This window comes from Melospiza melodia, chromosome 11 (assembly GCF_035770615.1).
Source record: "Melospiza melodia melodia isolate bMelMel2 chromosome 11, bMelMel2.pri, whole genome shotgun sequence".
In the NCBI taxonomy this organism is placed as follows: domain Eukaryota; kingdom Metazoa; phylum Chordata; class Aves; order Passeriformes; family Passerellidae; genus Melospiza; species Melospiza melodia.
In genome coordinates this window covers 12,786,322-12,811,225 of record NC_086204.1, presented here as the reverse complement: position 1 = coordinate 12,811,225, position 24,904 = coordinate 12,786,322, and the positions used below count along the sequence as shown (strand labels likewise).

At 40.0% G+C, this 24,904-nt stretch overlaps 2 protein-coding genes across 2 annotated transcripts in view; both read left to right on the top strand.

The window, feature by feature from the left end:
• LOC134423025 (uncharacterized oxidoreductase YtbE-like) overlaps positions 1 to 16,398 on the top strand; it is a 32,107-nt gene extending 15,709 nt beyond the window's left edge. Inside the window, exons 3-7 of the mRNA XM_063165598.1 lie at positions 2,862 to 2,953; positions 8,026 to 8,208; positions 8,742 to 8,801; positions 10,943 to 11,044; positions 16,128 to 16,398. Coding sequence (XP_063021668.1) covers positions 2,862 to 2,953; positions 8,026 to 8,208; positions 8,742 to 8,801; positions 10,943 to 11,038 — 431 coding nt within the window. The 3' untranslated portion in view covers positions 11,039 to 11,044; positions 16,128 to 16,398. The remainder of the gene's footprint in view (positions 1 to 2,861; positions 2,954 to 8,025; positions 8,209 to 8,741; positions 8,802 to 10,942; positions 11,045 to 16,127) is intronic.
• A 3,964-nt stretch (positions 16,399 to 20,362) lies between these two features.
• S1PR1 (sphingosine-1-phosphate receptor 1) lies at positions 20,363 to 24,444 on the top strand. Its single transcript, XM_063165594.1, has 2 exons — positions 20,363 to 20,448; positions 21,651 to 24,444. The coding sequence occupies exon 2, from the start codon at positions 21,783 to 21,785 to the stop codon at positions 22,920 to 22,922; it is 1,140 nt and encodes a 379-aa protein (XP_063021664.1). The 5' UTR covers positions 20,363 to 20,448; positions 21,651 to 21,782; the 3' UTR covers positions 22,923 to 24,444.
• The last annotated feature ends 460 nt before the right edge of the window (positions 24,445 to 24,904 follow it).

The window sequence follows — 24,904 nt, the reverse complement described above, 5'->3', positions numbered from 1 at the left end:
CTAGTTAAAACAGTTAAGCTAAAAAGAAGTATGGACTTCAAAACCACCTGCAATCACAACAGCTATGACAACATGTATTTTGCCTGAATTGTCTGAAAAAAAGTTTTAAAGCATTCTAAACAGGCAGTTAATTGCGGGGGAAAAAGAAAAAGCCTGCCCCATTTTCAAGAGCATTCTGGTGTTTTTGAGATCCATGGCAGGAGCTCTGGGGAGCTTACCTCTGTTGGTGCCCCAGGAGAGAGGAAATATAAGGAAATGTGTCCCCTGCATCTCCCAGGTTGTTTCAAGGCAATGAGTCAGGACCATTTTTCACAAGTTTCTCAATATGCATATTTTTAATTTCTGCTGTTGATATAATTCCATGGATCTTGTTTGATAGACATAGTCACAAGTGTCCATCTGTCAGATAAGGCCCGGGAGCTAACCAGACCTTCTGTTCCTTATCCATCTTTTCTTACATCTTCATTCTTCTGAATTAATCCAGAAGATGTAAATATGGAAATAATTCTGTATAATCCTCTCCTTACAGGCAGTCTTTCTGAGATTTGGACAATGCAGAGCAAAATTAACTGTGTTAATTTTTCATCAGGCAAATGGAAGCAATTCTCTAGAGTAGAATCCATTGACTGATTGTTCAAATTTAAGCTCTATTTCCCAGTGTTTTGAATTCATGTTTCCATCATGCATTGAAATAAGATTTTTTCATACAGTTAGACTGAGCAATTCTTTAATTAATATTTATAATTTATATTTTAATTTAAAGCAAAAGTCAAAACACTTTAACTGTCATATAGTAAACTGTAACTAACACCAAAGCAGTGGAGTTGACGTGAAGGGTTCTAACTTCATCCAAACAAGTTTGTGTATTTAATGAAAGGGAAATGTTTTAAGTGTATTCTCCTAGAAAAATTTCCCTTAAGAAAATACTAGTTTTATAAAAACATTGAAATTCTAATTATTTCTGTGTTTTCTGGGAGAGTATTTACTTTCTTAGCGGTTTTGAATTAAGCTTTCTCTGTGGAACATCACTCTGAACACATGAATGCTATAATACTGATTTTAGTAGGAATGACTCAGATGACTTTTAATGAAAAACATAAATACCTTGAAATTTCTTGATGAGAAATCTAACACGATGGAGCAGACTACAAAGTCTCCTGTGAGAAATATGCTAGAAGCAAAACATCTTCAAGTATACTGTAGGGGAAAAAATGGAAGCTTTTTGTGGAAATGTACTATTTCATGTCTGTGACTTAATTTTGTTTTATTTCAACCTGAAATGAAAGCTTTATTCTTCAAGGGCAATAATGGCATGTTTTTGTAACTCCTTAGCTTTCAACAATAGTGTATAATATTTTTGGTTCACCATTGTGTTAAAACTGTGTTTTTCTGACTGCTGTGGCATAATGATTTATTAGTGTTGACACTCGAGGGTTGTTTGTCAAAAGCTCAGCTTTTGCTCCTTCTGGCAGATTACATACAAATTATGTAAATCACTATAGTGCTGGTTTTTAACCTAATTATGTTATACTCTTGAACAATGGTAATTTCTATAAGGGAAAGACATCTGGAATTTTAGTTGTTAATATATTTTTTTCTTCTTTTGGTATTCCATGAAAGAAGCACATCAAAAAGCGATAGTATGCGTGCAGTTGTTTTTCCTACAGCTTATACTTCAGTTTATGCTGCTAAAATAATGTGAAAGCTGATCTAATTTTTTTAGGACTTCAACAATCTGTTTATACAGATTATCAGTAAGCTGTAACTTCACTTACAGAATTTCACAGAGGACTAGAAAAATGTAATTTCTTTTTTCTTATATAGATACACATGTCTATGCATTTTATACAATTGGTCTACTCAAATAAATACTGGATTAACAACAGTGATCCTCTGTGTTCACACAGAGGCAGAATTTCCATCTGTAGCATTGCAAACTGAAATACAGCTGAAGTCAATGCAGACAGAATTCACATACTGAGGAAATTAGCCTGAGCCATGATCCACAGAATGCACAGCCTAAGGAGCTCCCTCCTAGCCTAGCCCCAGCTGCCTTTCTTGCCAGCTGGGCTTAGCAAAGCAGAAGGATCAAACTATCCCAGACAGGTCAGGGCTGAGGGGTGGTGGCAGGCCAGGACTGGGAGTTGGCTTTTATCATATCTGAGGTTTGAAGGAAGACATCTGATTTCTGGCCTGTCAGCTCTTAATTTGTTCACTGCCTGCACACTTGTGGTTTGTTTAAAAAGTAGCCTTCACATCACCTAGGTCCCATTTGACTTTGCTTGTCAACAGGAGCTGAGAAATCCAGCTACATTTTTAACCTTCATGGTTCTTGCTAGGTACTGCTTATTAACTTGAAGATTTTACATGGAGTTTTACGTAACCTCTTGTAATGATCTAACAGAAAATAGGCAGTGTGACATGGTTCATTTGGGCTGCATGTCCTTGGGTTGTATTGCTCACACCTTATTAGTCTTCAGCAAATGTTCCACTTTCCTTTAGTTTTGGCAAGCTGCTTGGAACACCATTTCCTTCTTTTCATTCTGGTGGAGTCCAATTGTTCTTTGCTTATACTACATTAGCCTTTCCCAGAATTTAGCCTGGACTTTTTATACACCGGGGAGTTTCCAGTGTGTTTAGATTATAAAATGATTTCCTAATGTGACTGTGAAAGAACCACATTTTCAGATAACACTGTCAAACTAGATTTCAGTGCCATTTTTCTGTGTTCCTTTGCGGTATTTTGCTCTACAGAAATGATGTAAAAAATAATTTTGTTCTCCTGAAAGTGTTAATTTTCAAATCATCCACCCAAGTAGTTAGGATTGTCCTAAATTTTTTTCTTTTCTGTTTTTCTTTAGGTTTATGTAAATCAATTGGCGTAAGCAATTTTCTTATCAGCCATCTTGAGCAACTAAAGGAGGACTGTGTGATTACTCCACATGTTAATCAGGTGAGTGGATACATGTATTTAAAGTATCTGGGTTTGAATTTTTACTTTGGTTTTTTTGGTTAGCAACCTCCTCCCCACTCCTATGTATGAAAGGCTACACCCAAGTATTGCTTTAGTCATCCAGTTTCTTTTTTCATTTCTATTTGCGTATTGAAAACCATTCCGGAAGATGACCCGAAGGTTAGGGAAGTTCTTCCTCAAATTTCCCCACCCAGTTTCTCTCCCAGGCTACTTGTTTGTTTCTGGGTACACAGACACAAAGAAATAGTCCCTGTGACAGTTTTTTTGGTGATAAAACAGTTTAGAAGTAAAATTCCAGAATCACAGAACATTTAGCATTTTCAGAGCGAACCAGTTTTTGGAAAGCCTCTGTTTGAATACTTTTGTGTTCCTGTAAGCAACACTGAGTCAGTTAATTACATATCCATGTAAGGATGCCCTTCCCTTGCTCCCCCCTCATTTCCTAGTTCACATGAATTCAGTGAGCTCCTGCTTTAGGCAGGTGCTGTGACAGCCCTGCAGAATGTTTTTGCTGCCCTAGGCAGATCTAGGATGGCCACCTACATACCGGCAGGCTGCCAGGACACTCGACAAATGTTCCCTTGTTGCAGGTTCTGCCTACAGCTGTGCTGGAAGTTCATGCTCCCATTCCTTCCACCTCCTGCCAGATAGTGTGTGTGTGTGTGTGCTGACATGGATGTGGGAACTGGAATGGATGGAGTGCAGGCACAGGGTTTCCCCTTTGTACAGGTGGTCAGGATTTCTGACAGCTGTTTATGGTTTAATGTCATTAACAGCCATAAAAGTGTTGCCAGAGTGTGACTGTCAGAACCAAACAACTCTGATTTTAGCTGTCCACTATACTAAAGGTTACTGAAGGGCAATTAATTAATTTTAAATAAGCCTAAACCCATACACAATATTTAAATCCAGTTATTCAAAATAAACCATGGAAATATATGTTAAGGTGGGCAGGTTGATGACTGTTTAATAATTGGTGAATTTACCAAGGTTCAAGAATAACACATCTACAAAGACTTACTAGAGTTTGGCATGAATTGTAACTGCCTGTTAAATAATAGTAGCTTTTCAGTTTTCTACTACATCACTTCAAGGAAAAAAACAGTGATTTTGTTTTGAAATTTCCTCTTACCCACAGTGTCAAAATGTTACCAGTCTTACTTTTTCAATAGTGTTCATGGCCACAAGCTGTTTCTTGGTGCTATTTGCTTTTTCTGAGTCTAAAAAGAGGGTACAAAAAGTTGAGTTGGTGGTGACATTGAGGGGTGGGAGAGGGCCTCTGCTGGTAATTTCTTTGAGATGCTACACAGCAGTTGTGAATTGAAAGCAAAAACCAACAGTGAATTACCCATACCATTGCCAAGTGCTCCACCTAAAACAGTTTTGTTATAGCATTAATTTATATTTTTAGAGTTAAAGGAATTTTATAAAGCATACTTCAGCTTATCCTCAAAAAAGTATGTATTCTGTTTCTTGCTTAATCTTGGAGAGTTAATGAGTCTGATGGTAAGATTACTTAAGTATCATCAAATAAATAATGAATTTCTAAATTCAAAATGGAAATGCTATACTGAGTTCTTATTTCACTGTCCACGATTTATAATACAGTTTTCCCACTATATTTATGAATAAAATAGTGTACTGTTTCAATGGGCTTACTAAATATAAAACATTTGCAAACAGTCATTGGATACAAAGTCTAAATATTGAAGAAACAAGTGGAGGAAAAATACTTCCCTTTTAGAGTTAAGAGTGTTACAATTACAACAGTCCCCTTATGATGTTAAAATTGAAAGTTGGGGATTTTTTCTGTGAAGGGGAGAAAGTAGGAAGGCAGGAGAAATAAGCAATACTTCTGTTTTACTAACCAAGTTTCAAGTACTGTCTTTCTTCTCAGTTCCTGGGAAAAAGCAGTATTGTCTTTTAAAGAAGCAGACAAGGCCTGTCTTTTCAAGAATATAGTATTGCTAAGTTATTTATTAATAAGTAAGCACCTTTTAAAATTTCAGTATACTTTTAAAAGTACTAGTAAACACTGTAAAATGATGGTACTTTTTTCTAACATCATGTATAGTAAAACCTACAATCTAGTTCCACGTTTGTGTGCCAGAGTTTTGTAATTGACTTGGCAGTAGCAAGTTTGGATTTAGGCTCAAAGAAATCTTTGAAGTCTCTCTAAAGGTTCATTGCCCTGTCATTCAGGGGGAAAAAATATTTTATAAGTACTTAACAAATATATATGTTTCATTTATTAATGTGATGCACTGAACCCAAATATAAGCTGTTCCTCTGTGAATTCCATTTAGGAATTCAGTAGAGGAATTCAATAGAATTCAATATTTTTCCAGTCCTGGAGAAGTGTGAATTACTGAGTAGTGACCTCAGAGAGATTTACTTACATTGTTGATATTGCCACTAATATTGAGCTCTACTGTGTAAATTTGTACAAGGTAGAAATGCATATAAGACAGTAGAAAACAACCCCTTTGTACATAAACTCACTTAAACTGTACTTCTATATAGAAAGTACTCATTGCCTTGTATTTCAGTTTCACAAAGAGAAAAAATTGTAAGACAGCATTGCCATTGAGAAAATTACTGAATTCCAGATGTGCAGAAACTTTATCATGTGTAAAGGACCACAGCAGGGTGGAAAGAGTAAGACCTCTGTGCATCATCATCTGAGGTCTGACTTTCTAGGGCCATGTGTAAGGGTTGTTATTAGGCTCAGCTTTTCCCCATTTGCTATGACTGTTGTAAAAAAACAGTGCTTTGGTTGGAGGTCCCCTGTGGCTGGGCATGTAGCAGCTGTGAAGTTCTGTAATGTGAGCTGCAAACTATTCTGTTAACCAGATGCCAGTTTTTACATGCCAGTCAATCAGGGTAGGGTGCCAGAAAAGATCAAGATCTTTCTCTGCCATTATGTGACAGACAGCCCTTGCCTGAAAATGTCTGATGACAAAAATAGCAAGGGTGGGGCAAGACAGGAAGCAAGAATTGTTATTTTGAGGGGAAGGATATGTTGATCACTCACCTTATGCCTCTTGTAGCTCAGGATCCTCGTACCTTGCAGATGCTGCTAAAACCTTCCAGAATGTCTTAATTAAAAGAAATAAAAATTCCAAAGTGCTTATTTTATTTGATGCATTTGATTATTTTAGTAATATATTTAAGAAGAAAAATACATGCTTCTACCAACACAAAACTGCACGTGCCAAAATGTCAAAAATTCAATTCACAAAATTTGGGAGCCTCTGGATTCAGTGAAAGGCACGAAGTATGATCTTTTCAGGTGTGAAGTAGTTGTTGCTATGTATTCTGCTTGTGAAGCTTTCAGGTGATACCTCAGCATACTGCTCTTGATTTAAACATTTCTGCTGTAACCTGAAACTGTGCTGCCTGGAGTCTTATTAGACCAGCAGGTAAATTCTACTTGCAGTTTAATTAGTAATAAATGCTGAATAAGTCACATGATGCCATAGAGGCACTGCAGATGTTTCAGCATTTGGTCCTAAATACATAATTTTTATTTAATATTTTTAAACTGCATTATTTGCTATATTTACTGTAAAGAACATCTGCTAGAATTGCTTATTACTCTTTTACTAATCCAGTAATACACCTGGCTTGCTCTTTCACTTCTCCCCTCGTAGTTCTGCATAGATAAAATGAGAATATTTCATATCCAGCTCAGGTGCAAACAAGGGAATAACTGTATGACCTAAGCACTGCTCTTACACATACAAACATGAAATACAAAGGGTACTCAAAGGTCAAGAAACATCAAAGGTAGAAGACATGGATGTCTGCTGCTTGAACCTTGTTCCCGAGTCCACCTAGTAATTTAGATCATAGCAGCTTTAGGCTGACTCAGCCCAGCCTTCCAGGGGCACAGTTTTTTCTTAGCTCACGTTGAATGACTGCCAGCCTATTGTTCCTGGCTATTGTTGTCTGAAAAGACAACATGTACTAAAGATGAGAAACAGGAAATGTTCATTTGTCCTCTTTATGGCAGAAGAAATTTTCCAGATTCCACGTATTGAGGTGATTGCTCAGAAGAGTGTTTTTCTTCAAAATGCGTAAGAGTTCAGTCCCTGCAACAATGCTGATGACCAGTCACAAAAATGCATCACATGATTTTGTATTTTGTTAAAGCAAACACTACCCACTTTCATCTAAATGCAGAGTAATGTATGCTTCTTACAATGAATAGACTGTGAAATACTTATTTAAATAACTTATTAAGGAATGTCACAGAGTTTCTTTTCTGGTTTTAGCTACATGCCAGAATATGTCTCTCCTCTGAGATGATTACTGTCCAATAACTTCTTTTGCCTTTTCTCCCAACAACTGTGTCTTTGCAGCTTGTTACTTTTCCTCTTTTAACTGGTTCTTGGCAATTTGTGATCTTCCTTGCTACAAAGGGTCTCCTTCACACATCAGTTCCACAGTGTGATTGCTTCCCTGCACAAGCTGATGGTGACACCACACAGAACACAGGATTTGCCATGTGCAATCCATGCCAACAGGCTTTGCTTCCAAGGTCAGGTCCTCACCCTAAGCAAATTGTTCTGGTTGGTCGCTTGCAAACCCAGCCCCTGCTCAGCCTCCTCCCCTTGCCTGGGCAGCTCAAAGATCGCTAGAAAGAATCATTAGTAAAGAAGCAGGAAAGGACATAGATTTGGGGAAGAGAAAGTCGTCTCAAAGTACCAGTAAAAGTGACCTGATGCTGACTTCCACTGTTCATTTGTATATATTTCTTAACAGTAGAGCAATAGTGAAAGTCCAGCTGCAGGTCAGGCAGACAACTGCGCCTTGTTTCTGAGGGAAACAAAATGCAGTTAACTTTTTGTGCCAATTATTGGTAAAATATGTGATTAATACCCTTCATGTATCTTCTAAAACTAATACCTTATGCCTGCTTCCCAGAAACAGTGAGTTCACTCATGTTCTATTTTTAAAACAAGAGAGAAATTATTTTCATTTTCATTGATGTTTTCCAAAAAATGTGTTTTCAGGGTTTTTACTGAGTTTATTTCTGTTTATCTAAGGTTGAATACCACCCTTTTCAAAGACCTCAGGAGCTGGTTGATTATTGTAGGAGCAGAAATATTGTTTTTGAAGGCTACTGTCCTTTAGCCAAAGGTGAAGCACTCACCCATCCTACTGTCATTCAGCTGGCAAAGAAGTATGGCAGAACTCCAGCACAGATTTGCATACGCTGGAGCATACAGGTAATGAAGGGTGGTAATAAAAATGTGTCTCCTTTCTCAGGAAAAAAATGCAAATTGTTTGGGGTTTGTGCATCAAACCAGAATTTATTTATACCAGAAGATATTTCTGCTTTCAGTATGTTGATATTGTGTGAACTGGTGGCTGTACTGGAAATTTAGAATGTAGTACACAAATCATGCCAGTATTTCAAATATTAATTATTATAAATAATCTGCAGAGAATAAGAGCCACCACTAAGAAATGTTTCCAAAGTAGATGTTACAAGCAGTATTCCTCATCATTCCATTTCTGTCACTGAATATAAAGTACTAAACAGTGAAATAATGTATTAAGTTGATATAAACCATGTCATGTGTTGGAAATCAACAGTGTATGTAACTGCAGCTGCAAATGACATGGAAAAATGTCAGTGTCCCCCACAAAATGAAATTTGAACCTCAGAAGATGTGAGGAATTCATTGTAATGGCTTGAAGATAGATAATTTTCTTAAAATCTGCAAATTTTATTGATGAGAAGCATAATTCTTTACAGAATGGGATTGTCACTATTCCAAAGTCAACAAAGGCAGAACGGATAGAGGAAAACTGCAAGGTAAGATTTGGTTATGCACTCAAGCCTGGCTAACATCCAAGTAAGAGTTCTTAATATTTTGGGTTCCCTTTCCATTTTCCTTACCCGTTTCATACTGGAGTAACTCATTCAAAATTGGCAAATGGGTACCATGAAATGACCACAATGTAGGAAAAAAACTGTAACTCACAAATATCAGAAAAAACCTGGAGAGCTAATTACTGTGAATAAAGAAATTTGCAGTTGATTTTTGTAATCAATAGTTCTGTCAATACCTGTCTGATTGTAGAACATCCTAATCTGGCTATGGTTACATTTTTTTTTTGTGATAGGCATATAGGTCAAATGGAACGAGTTTGGATGCTATGCATAACAGTTTATGAAAGCTTTAAAACTCACCTGGGGATAGCTCCAACATAAAGACCTTCCAAGGAAATCACAGTCCACCTGCCCTGACTCTTCCCCTACCTTCTCCTTCTACCCAATGTGCAGAAAAGGTCCCAGCATGAAGGGGCTGGACAAAGAAAAGTGGAAATGAATGAGAATTGGCAGTCTGATTCCTCCCCCGCACCTTTTCTAAATTTTCTTTTCATACCAAATAGTTTTAATTCATTACTTGTGTCTCTATTTCTCTAATCTGAAATTGTTCTTTATTTAGGGTAGGCAAAACCACAACTTCTTTCCAAAAATATCATAGGGGTATGAACTGGCAAATCTGGAAGAAACTTTGCAAGACAGGAATCTTCCATCTGCTGTTTTTATCCTTCTGTGTGTGTGTGTGGAGGTGTGAATCAATATACATGAGAATTTCTGCAGGTGGCCATGCCTGTTTATATAGTTCCTACCTTGGCTGTTTATTCTGACATTCACACCGCCTTCTGTGGTACAAGCACAGCTGCTTGTGGTGCTGTATTGGGAACCAGATCAGAGAACAAAACCAGTTTGAAAATCCTTCCTTATACTTTTATTTTCCCCAATAATATTTGAAATCCAGATTAATCTCATTTTTTACAGAGTTTACTCAATGGCACCCCCAATTCATTTCACACAACTCAGGGAATGTGTTACAATCCAAACTTAAAACACTTAAGGGGGAGAGAGGAAAGAACTGGCACAGTCTTTGTGTGTTGTTTATCACACCTCCCTTCTTTTTCTTTCCCTCATGTGTCTGTGTTGGCCTGAGTCTCTACCACTTCTGGTCAAGTTGGTCCTCATTAAACCCTCAGTATATAAAACATAGGGTTTCTAGTTCTGGGACTGGTCCCTGGCTTAAGCTTAAAAGGCTTGAAAGAGCAATGAGATTTGACTACAAGGATCATTCCAGAACAGTGGTTGCTGGATAACGCAGGATGGGAGGAGCTCATTTGGCTACAGTTCAGGCTCCACAGAATCTTTTTATTTAGCACAGAAGAGCTATGACAAAGAGAACATTATCAACTGATGATAATGTCTCAATAGGACACCTTCTAAGAAAGCACTGACACCATCATTCACATTGCAGATGTGGCCACATTGCAGGAGAAGGCAGTGGCTGTAAGAACCTGTGTTTGAAGACAGGTGAATACTTTCCAGTTTGAGTTAGTACTGAGGCACTGTGGCACTTTTTCTGTATTTAGCTGATATGTGCAAATTTTGTCAAAGTAGAGTCATAGAAAAGACAGACACAGCCTTTGGCTTGTTAGCTTTGTGAATGTCCTGATACCTTGTAAAAATTCTCTTTGTCTAAAGTTCTGAGAAAGAGAACTGTAACACTCTAAACTGAACATTGGGATGTAAGTGAAATACTGAGCTCATTCTCCCAAAGAGATTGCTGTCAGGATATTCCTATACCTACCTCTGGCAGTGACAATAGAGAGTGCTGTCAAAACCACCTTTGATACTACCCTTGTCTTGGATCGTTGCCTGAGGCCAGAGTGCTGAAAAACCATCTTAACACAGTGTGCAAATAAACATGAGTCACTAAAGGAGCAAAGCACCCAATGGAGCCTGTCAGCTTGATGGAGTATTTTTCTATAACAAAATATAAGAATTTTCTGAAGGAAAAATATATAAAAATTTGGCCTCAGATGAAAGTGAATCTTGATCAGTTAAATACTAGAATATATCTGAGGTTGTTGATTCTGTCTGTGCTCATGATGTTAACTGTATATGCATTCCCACAGGTGTTTGATTTTACAATAACAGAAGATGATGTTGAAATTCTGAATGGAATGCATGATGGGAGACATGTTTCCTGGGATCCAAGTTTTATTGTGTGAATCAAGGTTTGAGCTTTTCTTTGCTTTCTCAGGGATCAGTGAGTCACACCATGTAATTTTAATTCAGAGAAGGTTGCAGTAAGAATCTACTCAAGATAGTGATGTCTGCCGATAATGATCACTGATTTGAAATCCTTAACAATGGCAACAGACAAAAGATATTTTTGAGGGTAACACTTTTGTACAACCCTCAAAGAGATTTTATATTTCCATCTGAAATACTGTTCCTCAGTCCATTGAAGTCCATGCAAAGGCTCCTATTTATACCACAGACCCCTTTATTTATTGAAGAGCATCAGGCTGTTTAATTCAAATGAGGAGATGCTCCTTGAAAAATATAGGGCAAAAGTGCTACCTGTTATTGTGCCATATAGGTGTTGGGCATGAAATAATTTTTCCAGTATTTTATTAGAGAGATACAATATATGAAGAAGAAAAAAGTGGATGAAAAAAAGTTAATGTCATTATCATGACAGTATTTATGTTGCATAATATCCTGCAAATCTCCATGAAGAATATAATTTCATTGTAATACATAATATCTGAGAATCACCAAAAAAGTTTTATGCATATCACACCATTACTATGGCATTGACTCGGAGAGTTCTATGCATATTAGTTACTAGCCTGTAGATAAACCAAAGCAGTAATCTTTCCAGCCAAGTTCAGGTACAGATAAACTATTTGCAAGACTGAAAGATGAGCAGCAAGCTCCATGAGCCAAAAAGACATCTTTATTATTACTTACTGGAAATTGCGGTGAGTTTTTGCTAGCTTTTTGTGAGAATAAGTTTAGATTTCATTTTGGGTTTGTTCAGGAAATCCCATTAAGAGACCATACTGTTCCTTAGATTTTCTTATAAAATAGGTATCTCTACAGAGAGGTGAATATTGATAAATGTAGCTCACAGATCTGTTTTGAGAAATATGCCTGCAGAATCTATTGGCTTAGTATTCAACTTGTAGTCTCATTGGCTTGATATTTTAGGAGTTCCTGTGTCTAGAAAGGTATGGAAAATCTGATTATGATTTATATTGTGTGTGGACTTCCTGAGGCAGTTTTCCCAGTGCTGTTCTGCTTTAGTCATATTGTGAAACAAAGCTCCTTAGCTTTTTATCAAGAAGTGGCTTACAGCAATCACATATTCTAGCCTGCATTGTTCGTCCTCAAAGTGTAGAGCTTCTATACAGCTTGGCTAAAATCCAGACAAATTTACCTTTTAGATAACAGCTCCTCAGAATTATTGTCTAGCTTTTTCTGGTAAACTTGTCCACAAAAAGTTGTCTAGATTTGCCTCTAGAATAATTTCTATGAAAAACAAGATATTGTAGGAAATGCTGCTCAGCAATGCCTGCAGAGTGTGGTGTTCTGAGAAATATACACAATTTCCAGAGCAAGATTAATTTCTAGTTTCAAGCCTGGCCCGCAGTCTGGGGAGCTCCAGTACCTGCGAATTATCTTTTAGATAACAAATTTATCTTTTAGATAACAACTCCTCAGAATTATTGTCTAGTTTTTTTTCTGGTAAACTTGTCCACAAAAATTTGTCTAGATTTCCCTCTAGAATAATTTCTATGAAAAACAAGATTTTGTATTAAATGCTGCTCACTATTACCTGCACAGTGTGGTGTTCTGAGAAATATACACAATTTCCAGAGCAAGGTTATTTTCTAGTTTCAAGTCTGGGGGGGCTCCAGTACATGGGAATGCCTCTCTAGGTATCTAAGAACTGCTCTGTGCCTGGCTCAGCTGTATGATGAGGGGTTCAATAGTTCCAAGCAGTAAGGCTCATTTATAAAACAAATGTAATTTTTAGGCATTTTTTAAGCTTTTGCATGAAACTGTGGCAATGATTTAGTGAAAGTTGGAGAGATTGTCCAAAAATAAACCCTTCTACCAGTGGCTCTCAGCTAATACTGCTTTTGAAAAGAACAATGCCTTAGCAGTATGAAAAAAATTTGTGCTGTTGAGGGACTCCTTCCTTCACAGTGTATCTGAATTAGTGAAACAAGGACTAGAAGTGAGTCATGTGCCTGATATTTCCTAAATAAGGCTTTTGGCAGTGATGACTTTCTAAGAATTTACAAAACACAGGTTGCAGTTTCACCTCTAGTTCTCTCTAAAGAAACAGACATCACATCAACATACTGCTTCAAACATAAATGGTGTGTCAAAGGAACCAAATCTTTATGTAGGCTAGCAAATTCTAGCTCCAGTGTGACCAGAACAGTGTCAGGACTACATGGCTAGAGCTCTATGCTCATTACAACACTGGGCACTTCATTCTGACTAATCACCTCCCTGTTCTGAGCTAATTGGAATTAAACCAGATTTTCTTGCCAATGCCCCACATAGGTGACCTTAGGCTAGTGTGAGAATGGCTGTGAGTTCAGTAATATATTTCAGTGTTCTTTCTGTCAAAGAGATTTTACAATGTTTTTGATGTCTGCACCTGCTTTTGCAAGGAAGGCAAGCCAGAATTTTCTCAGGCTAGATCATGCTATCTTAAACAGTTCAGTGAGTAATGAGAGGAATAATCAGGAACAGTATTACTAAAAAGGCATTCTCCTTAAGCTGTGGCAGGTTACAGTTTCAATCTGATACTTTTCTAACTACATTCAGGGTAAATTGTTGTTTCAGGCCTTTTTTCTGTGGTGGGTTTTTTTTCATTATTTTGTAATCTTTCCTAGAATTTTCATTGCTGCCAATTAGTGCCTTTAGAACTACAGAAGAGTTTCATTTTAGCTGTGTACTAAGTGAGGTGTAATCTGAGAGGACTCAAGGTTTTTAAGTGCTGGGACTCAGCTCACCAAGCTATCTTTCTCCTGGGTGTGATGAGCAGTTCTGCACATTATGCCTCACTAATAGCCATTGTTTTCTGTTAGAAGCTATAATTGCCCAAGAGACTGAAACCCTGTTATCTCCTGTGGCCTTGGGATAGATCACTGAAGCCTCTTCCTTTGACTGTGGTAATCACAAGTTTTACATCATGTAAATTTAGAATCATTGAGCAAGTCCTCTTTTACTTTGGTGAGGTTGCAGAAAGAAAGACAGACTTAGTGGATTCATATTTTGTGCCCCTATCTACAACTACATTGGGGTTATTCTGGCAGTAATAATTTTCTTTTTAAGCAAAGGCTGCTGAAGAGTAAGTCCACACCACCTCATCTAAATGAGCCTTTCTAAAGTACTCCCAACATTGGTCAAAGAAATGAGACAACTAATGAGGAATTGACAAGTGAACACTAATGAGATTTAGGAATAGCAAGCAGGGAGGAGTAATTTATGGTAAGAGACACAGAAGACCAGAAGGGTATAAAAGTGGTGGACATACAAAACCAGAAAGTTTATTTCTGTTTTTTATTTCTTCTTTGGTCAGTTAGCCTAGAGGTGCTCATTTTGTAAGATTTTGTTTTGTTTTAAACTCAGAATTTATCCCTCAAGTGAATTCTTGGAATTATATGCATATGCTTCCCCAGGGTTAAAATTCTTCCTCTTGATCTTATTTCTGTAAAACACACTTCCCCTAGAGAGAAAATCTATTCAGCTTTCTACAGTGACCCTTTTCAGGATGCATCAATGCATCCATTTCATCTTTGTAACCCATCACCTTGCCAATAGGATCAGGGAATACACCAGAAAACTGAAGGCACTTTTCCTTCCCTATCATTATGTCATTTATGGCAGTGACTGATTGGGACACTCCTTTTCAGTTGAGATAAACCATTACTTAAAATAAGATGCAATTTATCAGTGCCATCTACCTAAATGCAGTCAGCTGCCTCTGCAAGAGCTCTGTGACTCCTAATGGAAGGAAACTCTTGAAACAAATAAGGAAAAGAAAAATATAAACTAAAAGTCAGTGGAAAGGGTGAGGCCCTGCATTTTCTGTGCAGCCAAGTTGCTTCCTGCCTGACTCTGAGTAGCTCCCTCTCCTATTTTTTTTCTCCCTCTCCTATTTTTCTTGTTTCTTTTTGGTTTTAATCTCTTACGTTACTGGAGATGAAGGTACCTGAGAATGTTTCCTAGGAAAATAATGTAAATGAGTTTTTAAAGTGAATATTCAGGATTTATTTTTTTTTAAATCAGGCTGAAGAAGTGTTTCTGTCACACCTGTCCCCCCAACATGACTTCCAAGTCATTCTTTTCTGAGTAGCCAATGTAGAAAATTAACTGTAATAGTGCTAAGTTCACAAATCTACTAGGCCAAGCCGACTGCATAATATTCACACCTCTGTGGTTAACCCATGCTTTTGAAAATGGGGGTAAAGGTGGTGTAGCTCTTGCAGCTGCTGATTGAATCCAAGGCAGTAAACTCCACATTGCCACATCCCTCCCAAAGCCATGAAGCTCATCTGTCACTATTGTGCACTGGGTAAAAATAACAGATAAGCCAACCTTCTGATAATTTTTTGTGTTGCTGTGTGGGTACTTTTTCTGTAGCTAGTTTTTAACTTTTTGCAGCGTCCAGTAGGATATGTAGAAAGTGTTGGGCGTGTGCCCTGTCCCGGTGCTGCAGTGTGTCCCTCTGTAGGGCGCTGTGGTGAGACCGGAGCTGAGGGTGTGCTGCCCTGGGGAGCCCGGCAGGGACCGATGGCAGCAGAGCTGTCACTGTGCCCAGGTGGAATGTGTGTGATCCTGGCTTGGCCACCCATTGCCCTTTGAGAAACATTCTGTAGTTGAACTGCCAGTAGAAAGTTCAAGAGCATATTAGCAGTTTTATCATCCTGTTAATGACTGCTTTGTATATTGAAGTGTGTTAGACTTTTGGGTATACAATGATATCCATGCAAACTATTGCATGCCAATTTCTTAACTTCTTTCATTCTTTCCCTTCAGACTTGAGCTTTTCCTAATAATATGTTCAGCTTAGTGGACTAAAAATAAAGTGCAGATTCTCACAAAAATGAATATAGTAAAGTTTTTACAGTTGCCTTTTTAAACAAAAAAGGCCATTTAATTAATATTATTTATCAATGTCAAGAACTTAAAACCAGACCATCTAAGTTACAGAATACTAATACTGAAAAAATATGTGTGCTTTAATCTTTGCAATGTTCTCATGACCTTTTTTTTCCCCAAAACCAGGTTTTTGATTCTAATCTGAGGAAAGAAGACATGAAATTTTTGAACACTGAATAACAACAGAAAATTAATTTATCTAACCTATTCCCTGTGGAAAGAATAATTTAAAACCAGATTGTTCTAAACTGGAAAAGCAATGTAACTGGAACATTGATTAATTTTAAATTGAACAATAAATCTGAATTGTTCTCTTAGGTACTCAGTATACTCAAGAATCAGAATAAATGGTTTGTAGTTACTCTTATGTAACAAATTAATAAAATAATTTAATTTAGTCTTTGTAGCTTTCTTAAAGATGCAGAAATACTTTCAGTGTCTTCTCTGCTCTCTTAGAACTTTCTGATATAATCTCCCAGTATGGGTTGAGTTATCTCACAATATTATAATTTTTTCTGCCTGCATGTACTTCATTTAAGGTGTCATTTGAACCCATTTGAACACATTAATTAGGCATATTTTTTTTTCCTTACAGATTTTGAAAAGTATCAGTTACTTGAAGGCATATAAGAGCATGCTACAATGCATGTAAATCTTGATGAGTGATTCAAAATACGGAATATTTGTTCAGGGATTGCAGCAGAATAATGAATCCAACTTTTTTATTTCTTCTAGTCATGAGAATTTTGGGGGATTCTGCAGGCCATTCTTGGTATTTTCTTGGTGACCAATCCTGCATTCTGGTACTGTTTCACAGATTTCCTGTCATGACCCAGCACTTCATAGAGGAATGGCTCCCTTTGTGACCTAAGTTGCATCAGGATGAATAAAAGTAGTTTTTGCTTATATGGACAAAGACTTTTGAAAAATGCAGAAGAATGACATGTTGGAGAAAAATCCTTTGCTAATCTCTCTCACAGGGATTGTCACTATCTTTTCAAGATGGATAGTGTTCAGACACTCCTCTGATGCAATTGTGAGTTGTCCAGCTGCACTGAGAGAGTTCGGTCTGGTGCTGTCAGAGGCCACCAGTCTTTTGATATGCAGGCATTGGGTGGACCCCAGCTTACAGCTTCTTTTCTGACAAGATCAAAGCATTTTCCTGCAAGGAAATTGCTCTGTGACTAGCCAGGTTTCTGCAATCCCTACCACACTAAGCTGTCACTGGAAGTTCCACAAGAACTTTGGCTGCCACACAGTATTAGTTTGTTGTTCATGACATTCCCTAAAATGGGAGTTTCTGTTCATCCTGAAAGCTACGTAAGAGCATTTACATACTCAGATCCCAGTGAAAAATGTGTCTGTCTCTTGATGCTAGTAGACATGGTGCAGAACATTTTTTTTAACCAGTTTAGCCAGGTGAGGCATCTGTTTTGTGTCAGTTTGGTGTCCTGATATATGCAGCCTTCCTGCTGGGCATGAGTAACACTGTGTTGTTCTTTCTCCTTATTCTGACCATAGGCAATTCCAGAGTTCTCAAAGGAGCCATGTATACACTGGATTTCTGTAGTAGGAGTGCAAGCTTCCTTATCAGTGGACAAGGCAGTTGGAGAGGTAGTGAGAAAGAGTTCTCATTCTGTTGGTGGCTTCTTCTCCAGGTGAGGCTGGAGTGTAACTCTGGTGTAAACCCCCTTGCTAAATACTTGCCAGCTACTACAGTTTTGGTAGAGTTGGCTGGACCAGCCTGAGTCCCATGTTTGTGTTTTGGACCTTGTAAGCAGGTTAGAACCTGTGCAGTTGAGCCACGTAAACCTATCTTGTCTGAGGGTTTAGACAGCCTTCAGTGCAAATCCAGCTGATCTGGCTCCATTTGCCTGTGAAGAGTGAAGCTATATTTCAGTTTCCTCACTGCCAAAATGTCAAGAAGGCTGTAAATGTGTGTGGTCGTCTAAGTTTAATGAAGCTTTTTGTGATACAAGTGTCCAGCTTTCGGAATGGAACTGAAATTGCCTGCATATTTTGCCCAGTGCTGCACCTGGATTGGGGCAACTCCTTGAGGCTGAGAGAAGCAGAGGTGAAGGACTTGAGGGTGCTGGTGGATAAGAGGCTGGACATGACCCTGCAATGCAGCCCAGAAAGCCAATTGTACTGTAGGCTGCACCATAAGGAGTGTGGGCAACAGCTCAAGGAAAGGGATTCTGCCCCTCTGCTCTGCTCTGGCCAGACCCTACTTGCAGTGCTGTGTTCAGCTCTGGGGTTCTCAGCACAGGAAGGACATGGACCAAAGATGGTCAGAGCAGGTCCAGGGGAAAGATGCAAATAATGATCTCAGGGCTAGAGAACCTCTTATGAGGAAAGGCTGAGCTGGGTTTGTTCAGTCTGGAGAAAAGAAGGCTCTGGGATTACTTTCTTGTGGTGCTTAAGTCTATAGAGGAGGCCCTAGAGGAAAGCTGGAAAGGGACTTTTTAAAAGAGCACGTAGTGTCAGGCCAAGAGAGTGGCTTCAAACTGAAAGAGTGTGGACTTAGTTTCAATATTGATAAGAATGTCTTTGCTGTGAGGGTGGTGAGGCCCTGGAACAGGTTGCCCAAAGAAAGGGTGGATGTGCCCATCCCTGGAAGTGTTCCAGGCTAGGTTGGATGGGGCTTTGAGCATCCTGGCCTAGTGAAAGGTTGATCTTTAATGGACCTTAAAGATCACCAAGTTCCTATTCTTGCCCATGGCAATGGAATAGGAACTGGGTGATCTTTAAGGTCCATTCCAACCCAAACCATTCTATGGTTCTGTGATTCTACACAGCCTCTGACAATTTGCTGGGTGTCACATCTCTGAGCTGGTATCCTCTCAGCTGGTAGCCAATAGCCTGGACATCAAAGCCTGCACATCTGACTAATGAAACCCTGAATCATTCTGTCCTTTAATTAAAGCATGTTCCTTTAATATGTTCCTCTTACTTAAAATTATGTAAGAATTATTTCCTAGAAGAAAATGCCTAATGAATGCACTTTTATTTAGTATTTTCTATGTATTAGATAAATAAGGGGGAAAGCTTGAAATATCCTGGGGTATGTTGGGCAGTTGCAGGGGATACATATGTCAACCTCAAGTATGATTTATCTCATGTGCCTTTTCTGACAGTTGTGACTTAACGGCTGCATTTTTCTCCAGGCTCTCAGGAGGATAAATATCTTTTTAAGTTTCTAGCTTTGTGGTAGAAGAGTAAATGTCTGTTTGCCACTGTAATTTATCTGAGTCATTCTGGGAGAGGTGGAGCAATTGAAGCGTGACTATTAGCATAAATAAGGGGACCCTCTTCCTGAGGGTAGAATACTTGTGCTGTCTTTTCCCCATAACAACTGATACAGCTAATTGATGGGCAAAATGCTTTGAACTGGAAGACTCAATATATTGTGCTTTGGCCTACTGTGATATTCTTTTACATTTCAATTTGGAGTTAACAAGAGCAGAGCAAGGAAGGAAGAGGAATTTTTCTGCAGCAAGTGCAAGAGTAGAATACACCAGAGCTGGCATTTCACATACACCAAAAGTGGTTTTTCTTTTAAAAAGAATATACAATATATTCTTTTAAAAGAGTGTTAAGTAGTTGCCCTTGCCAATTTTGTTTCTGAAAAAATGCATAAAAAATCTTTTCTTCGTACTTGCAAACAGTTGTTTTACAACATCCTCTAAACAGAGTTTTGGGGTTTGGGGTTTTTTTAGTTTTTGGGTTTGGGTTTTTTGATTTTGTTTGTTTGTTTGGGGTTTTTTCATGTGGAAACACCAACACCGATTCCGGGGGGAGCCGCTGGTGAGTCACTCTGCAGGCCAGGAGTGCGGGTAGCAGCCACCGGGCCTGCCACGGCAAAAACACACCTTGGTTGTAGTGAGAACATGGAAGAGCTTCTTCCAGGTGTTTCGTTAAACATGACTTACACAGTCCAGGAAGAGGGAGAGCTAAGGTAGCATACGGGATGCTGCCTTTGGCCATGGCCTTTCTGGGCCTGTTCGGGGGGCAAGAAGCCGGGCGGGCGCGAAGCTGCCCCCGGCGCCCCGCCAGGCGCAGGAGCGTGCTCGGAGCCGGCCGGGCCGTGCCAGCACCTCCTTCCCCGGAATGCCGGGGGCGCCCGGCGCCGGGAGGCGGCAGCTCCCAGGTCAGGGACGGCTGGAGCCCTCCCTGCATCCCCCGGCCGGCAGGGCGAGGGGGTCCCGCGGGGGAGTTCTTCGCCCCGCGCCTTCGTGTGCCAGCCAGGCACGCCAGCGCCCGCGGCTGCTCCCGCCCCGGCGGGCGGGACGGGGCAGGGCCGGGCTGGGAGGAGGGATCGGAAGGGCTGGGCAGCAGCTGCAGAAACATTAAAACCACCGAGCCCCCCAGCCCGCCCACCGGAGTTGCTCCGCGGGCACGCAAGATGTGCGGGGCCGGTCTGGGCTCCGCACCGCGCTTGAGCGAGGTAAGGCTCGGGGAGCCCCGCACTCCCCGCACCGCGGGGACGCCCCCGGTCCCAGCGCTGCGGTCCCCGCTCGGCGCGACCCCCGGGGCCACGAAACAAAACAGGAGAGGTGGGGAAGAGGCTACCTGGACACCGGCGTGCCGCGGGCAGCGGAGGCGGTGCGGGCCGGGAGCCACGCGCGCTGGGGACCGGAGCGGGGCCGGAGCGGTGCGGGCTGAGCCCCGGAGCCGTGCGGGACAGGAGCGGTGGGAGTTTTATGTCCGGGAGCGATGCGGACTGGAGCCCGGGAATGGTGCGGGGAACCGAACCCATGCTTTGCCTCGCTTAGGCTGTAATTTAGCAAATCTTCTTGTTCTTCTTTCCTTGCGTGATATTATGTGTTTAATTCTTTTTAAATGTCCACTACGAAACCTTTATGTGTAAAGGGGGTTTCCTCTGTATGCGTATTCCTTAATTATGCCAATTTCAAAAGCTTGCCATACGAGTTATTTAAATGCAAGGGTTTTTATTGACATTCTTTGTTTCAGACCCATGGAATGGGCTTGCTCTCCAGCTTAATTCCATATTTTTCTTGTTTTTCTAAACTTTTTACTGCTGTGGGCTTTGTAAAGTATATTCTTACTTGTATTTAGCAAGGGCACTCCTTACCTGTTTACAGCTTTGAGATGATCTCTTGTTTATATTTACATCATTGAATTTACCACTGTTTGAGATGGCATCAGTAAATTGCATAACTACCCCCTTCCAAAGTGTATTGAGACTTTATTAATGGAGAAGAATACGGGTCTTCTGTCAAGTAATTTCTGTGCAGACTTTCGTACATTTAGAGTTAAATCTAATCAAGCAAGCCCTTTCTCTTTTTTAATCTCTGCTGTTGCATTTCCCACTGAAGAAAAAACACCAAAACTTACTGCTGGGGAGCTTTGAGATCTTTTGTGTTGGAAGTAATAGAGTCCTTGCTGACTCCAACTTGTTCAGTTCTGCATGACAGAACTTTTTTTGTCTTATTAACTTTACCTATTGAATATGCCTAACCACCTTTTAAACATATTTTACCAGCTGAATGAAGCTGATTCATGTGTGAATACATTTATGACTCTGATGCACAGTTAAAACAGCAGATTATTTTAAACCCTTTAGCATTTGCTACACTATTTGTCTTCCTTTCTTTTAAGTGTGGGTTTTGTGCCTCTTGTTCTCAGGGCTGCAGTTTGTGAGGCCGTGCAGCAGTGCCGGGCAGGCTGTGGGGCCAAGGAGCTGCGGGGCAGCCACCGGGTTTGCGGTCGGCGTCACCCTCCGGTGGCCGCTGGGGGAGCAGTCCCCAGCCAGGCACCATGAACTCCGGCACCACTGCCCCGCAGAAGGTCACCAGCAACCCCACCAACACTGATGTCAACTATGTCATCAAAGAGCATTATAATTACACGGGAAAGCTAAATGAGAGTGTGGACACTGGAATTAAAGTGACGTCGGTGGTTTTTATCATCATTTGCTGCTTTATAATCTTAGAGAACATTTTTGTCTTGCTTACCATCTGGAAAACCAAGAAGTTTCACAGACCCATGTACTATTTCATTGGGAACTTAGCTCTTTCAGACTTGCTGGCTGGTGTGGCTTACACTGCCAACCTCCTGCTATCTGGACACAAAACCTACAGCCTGACCCCCAACCAGTGGTTTGTAAGAGAAGGCAGCATGTTTGTTGCCTTGTCAGCTTCTGTGTTCAGCTTGTTGGCCATTGCCATTGAGAGATACATCACCATGCTGAAGATGAAACTCCACAATGGCAGCAACAGCTTCCGCTCCTTCTTGCTGATCAGTGCGTGCTGGGTCATCTCCGCCATCCTCGGGGGGCTCCCGATCATGGGCTGGAACTGCAAGAACCTCTTGTCCAACTGCTCCACCGTGTTGCCTCTCTACCACAAGCACTATATTCTCTTTTGCACAACCGTTTTCACTGGCCTTTTGTTATCTATTGTGGTCCTCTACTGCAGGATCTACTCCATGGTGAGGACTAGGAGCCGCAGGCTGACATTTCGGAAAAACATTACCAAAGCTACCAGGAGCTCAGAAAAGTCACTAGCCTTGCTCAAGACAGTGATCATAGTCCTGAGTGTCTTCATTGCCTGCTGGGCTCCTCTGTTCATCCTCCTTTTATTGGATGTGGGGTGCAAAGTGAAGACCTGCCCAATCCTCTATAAAGCAGAGTATTTCTTAGTGCTGGCCGTGCTCAATTCAGCCACGAACCCTATCATCTACACCTTGACAAACAAGGAGATGCGGAGGGCTTTCATCAAGATTTTGTGCTGCTGCACATGTCCCCCAGCAGATTCTGGGACCAAATTCAAACGGCCAATCATTGGGGGCATGGAGTTCAGCCGGAGTAAGTCTGACAACTCCTCACACCCACAGAAGGAGGACGGTGACCATCCTGAAACCATCATGTCTTCGGGCAATGTTACCTCATCTTCTTAGGAGTAACCATGGGGGTGTATTTCAGAGTCTTCCTCTGAAATCAGGGAGCTGGGACGCCTCCTGCTCACAGCAGCAGCGTTGGGCTGAGTGAGCAAGTAGCATTAGTTCTAATGAGGCAAACGGTGCACTTGCGAGGCTGGAGTTCAAGAAATGGGACACACTGTTCTGGCTTGAAAATCTTTTTCCCTGGAGCATGTTTTGTCTTTGCGCTGAGGCAGCTCAGGATTGTCAGGCGCATTCATATCCTGAAATCTCCTTAGTAACTCTGAAAGACTGATGCCTTGGTGAAATGATGCCTGGTGTGTGTGAGAGAAAGAGAGAGGGGGAGGAGGGAAAGGGAGAATGAATCTTTTTTTTTTTTCCCTGTGAGAAGAATGTGAAGTTTTTTCTCTTCACAGCAAACCACTGACACAAAGATCTTTCTGTACTGAATTTAGTGGTGGCTCTGGTATCGTTGGTAAGAAGTGTGTTTGTTTAGTACATAATATGGAAGGAGATCACACAAATATAACTTAGACCACATACAACCATAATTGGCATAATTTTGCAGAGCTTTTAGTTAAGTCATAAGGGTTTGTTTGCAGAGTCCAAAGCTCTTGGGATTTTACTTAGCAAGATCATAGCTGTGAATTTTTGCTGTCAGTCTGTATTACATTTGAAGACCACGAGCTAGATTCTGCAGTTACTTTCGCCTGTACAATTCCATTGGCTGCATCAGACGTAATGGAGGAGCTCAGAGGGGCATTTGGCCCTATATTTTAATTGCCTTTTTATTCTATAGCATTAAACTGCATTATCATGAAAAATGCAAGAAAGAACTAAATATCATTTCTCTTCAAGATGACTTGAACGTCTACAAAATAGTAAAAAATACTATTGACAACAGTGGGATTTTTGCCTAAGTAAGAAGAGCTAAAAACTGAAGGGGTATTTCAGTGTCAGTTTCACAGTCTTTCCAAAAGTAAGGATCAGTTGGAAAATCAGAAAAGAGTATGTCGCGTTTCAGAAAAAATAAAAAGAAAGTTGAAGTGAAATGACTATAGATAAATGCACTTCCATAACAAAATGCAATACATTTTGGCACATTTTATTAATGTTTATAATTTCAGCAAAGATGTCTGTATTTGATCATGGAAGAAGTACCTGTTGTTAAATTGAATGTATTTGTTTTACAGCATCATTTTTACTCCTCTATTTTTCTAACCTGTGCTAATGGGGTTGAATGTGTATAATGTAAATAAGATACAGGAGTCTTCATGCGCCTAGAGTGTTACTATAACAAATGTGGTATATCTGGGATAGCTGAGAGCAATTGACTTATCTACAGTCATCAGCAACTCCTAGGACTGGTATTTTTTAAAGAAAATGTATTGCCTTTGTAGTAAAATTTCCAGTGCAATTAAACTGTTGGGGTTTTTTTTCTGGTTTAAAAATAGTATTTAAAATGTTTCTGACTTTTATTGTTCAATTTGCACATAGCTTTATTGACTTCTAAACATTAATAAACTGATTTTTTAAATGAGTCTATTATCAGATTACTAGCAGTTTTGTACTGTTGTGGCCATGTGTGGTTTCCACAGAAGTTGGTGAAAGAATTCCTCGATTTTAGTACATGCTGGGATTAAGTCCATTCTGTAGGGACATAACGTGTAATATCACAGGATTATGTAAAATACAAAACTAATTTTAAACTATAACTTTCTTGTCAGCATGTGCTGTATGGCTGAATGCCACTAGAAGAATCTCTACAAGAGCAATTCTCCTCAGACAGCCAATGAAGTACAAACAGAAGGAAAACTAGACAGTTGCTAGTTTTACCATGACTGCCTAGAGTAGAAAAGTGAAGTAATTCACTTGTATCACCAATATAATTCATAAGTTCAATTCTCAGCCTATTGCAAACGTCAAGGAAGTTTATGAAACACAGGATGGTGGCTCAGCTGCGTGAGCGCTGCAGCTCCGTTGGGTCTGCCAGCGAAGGC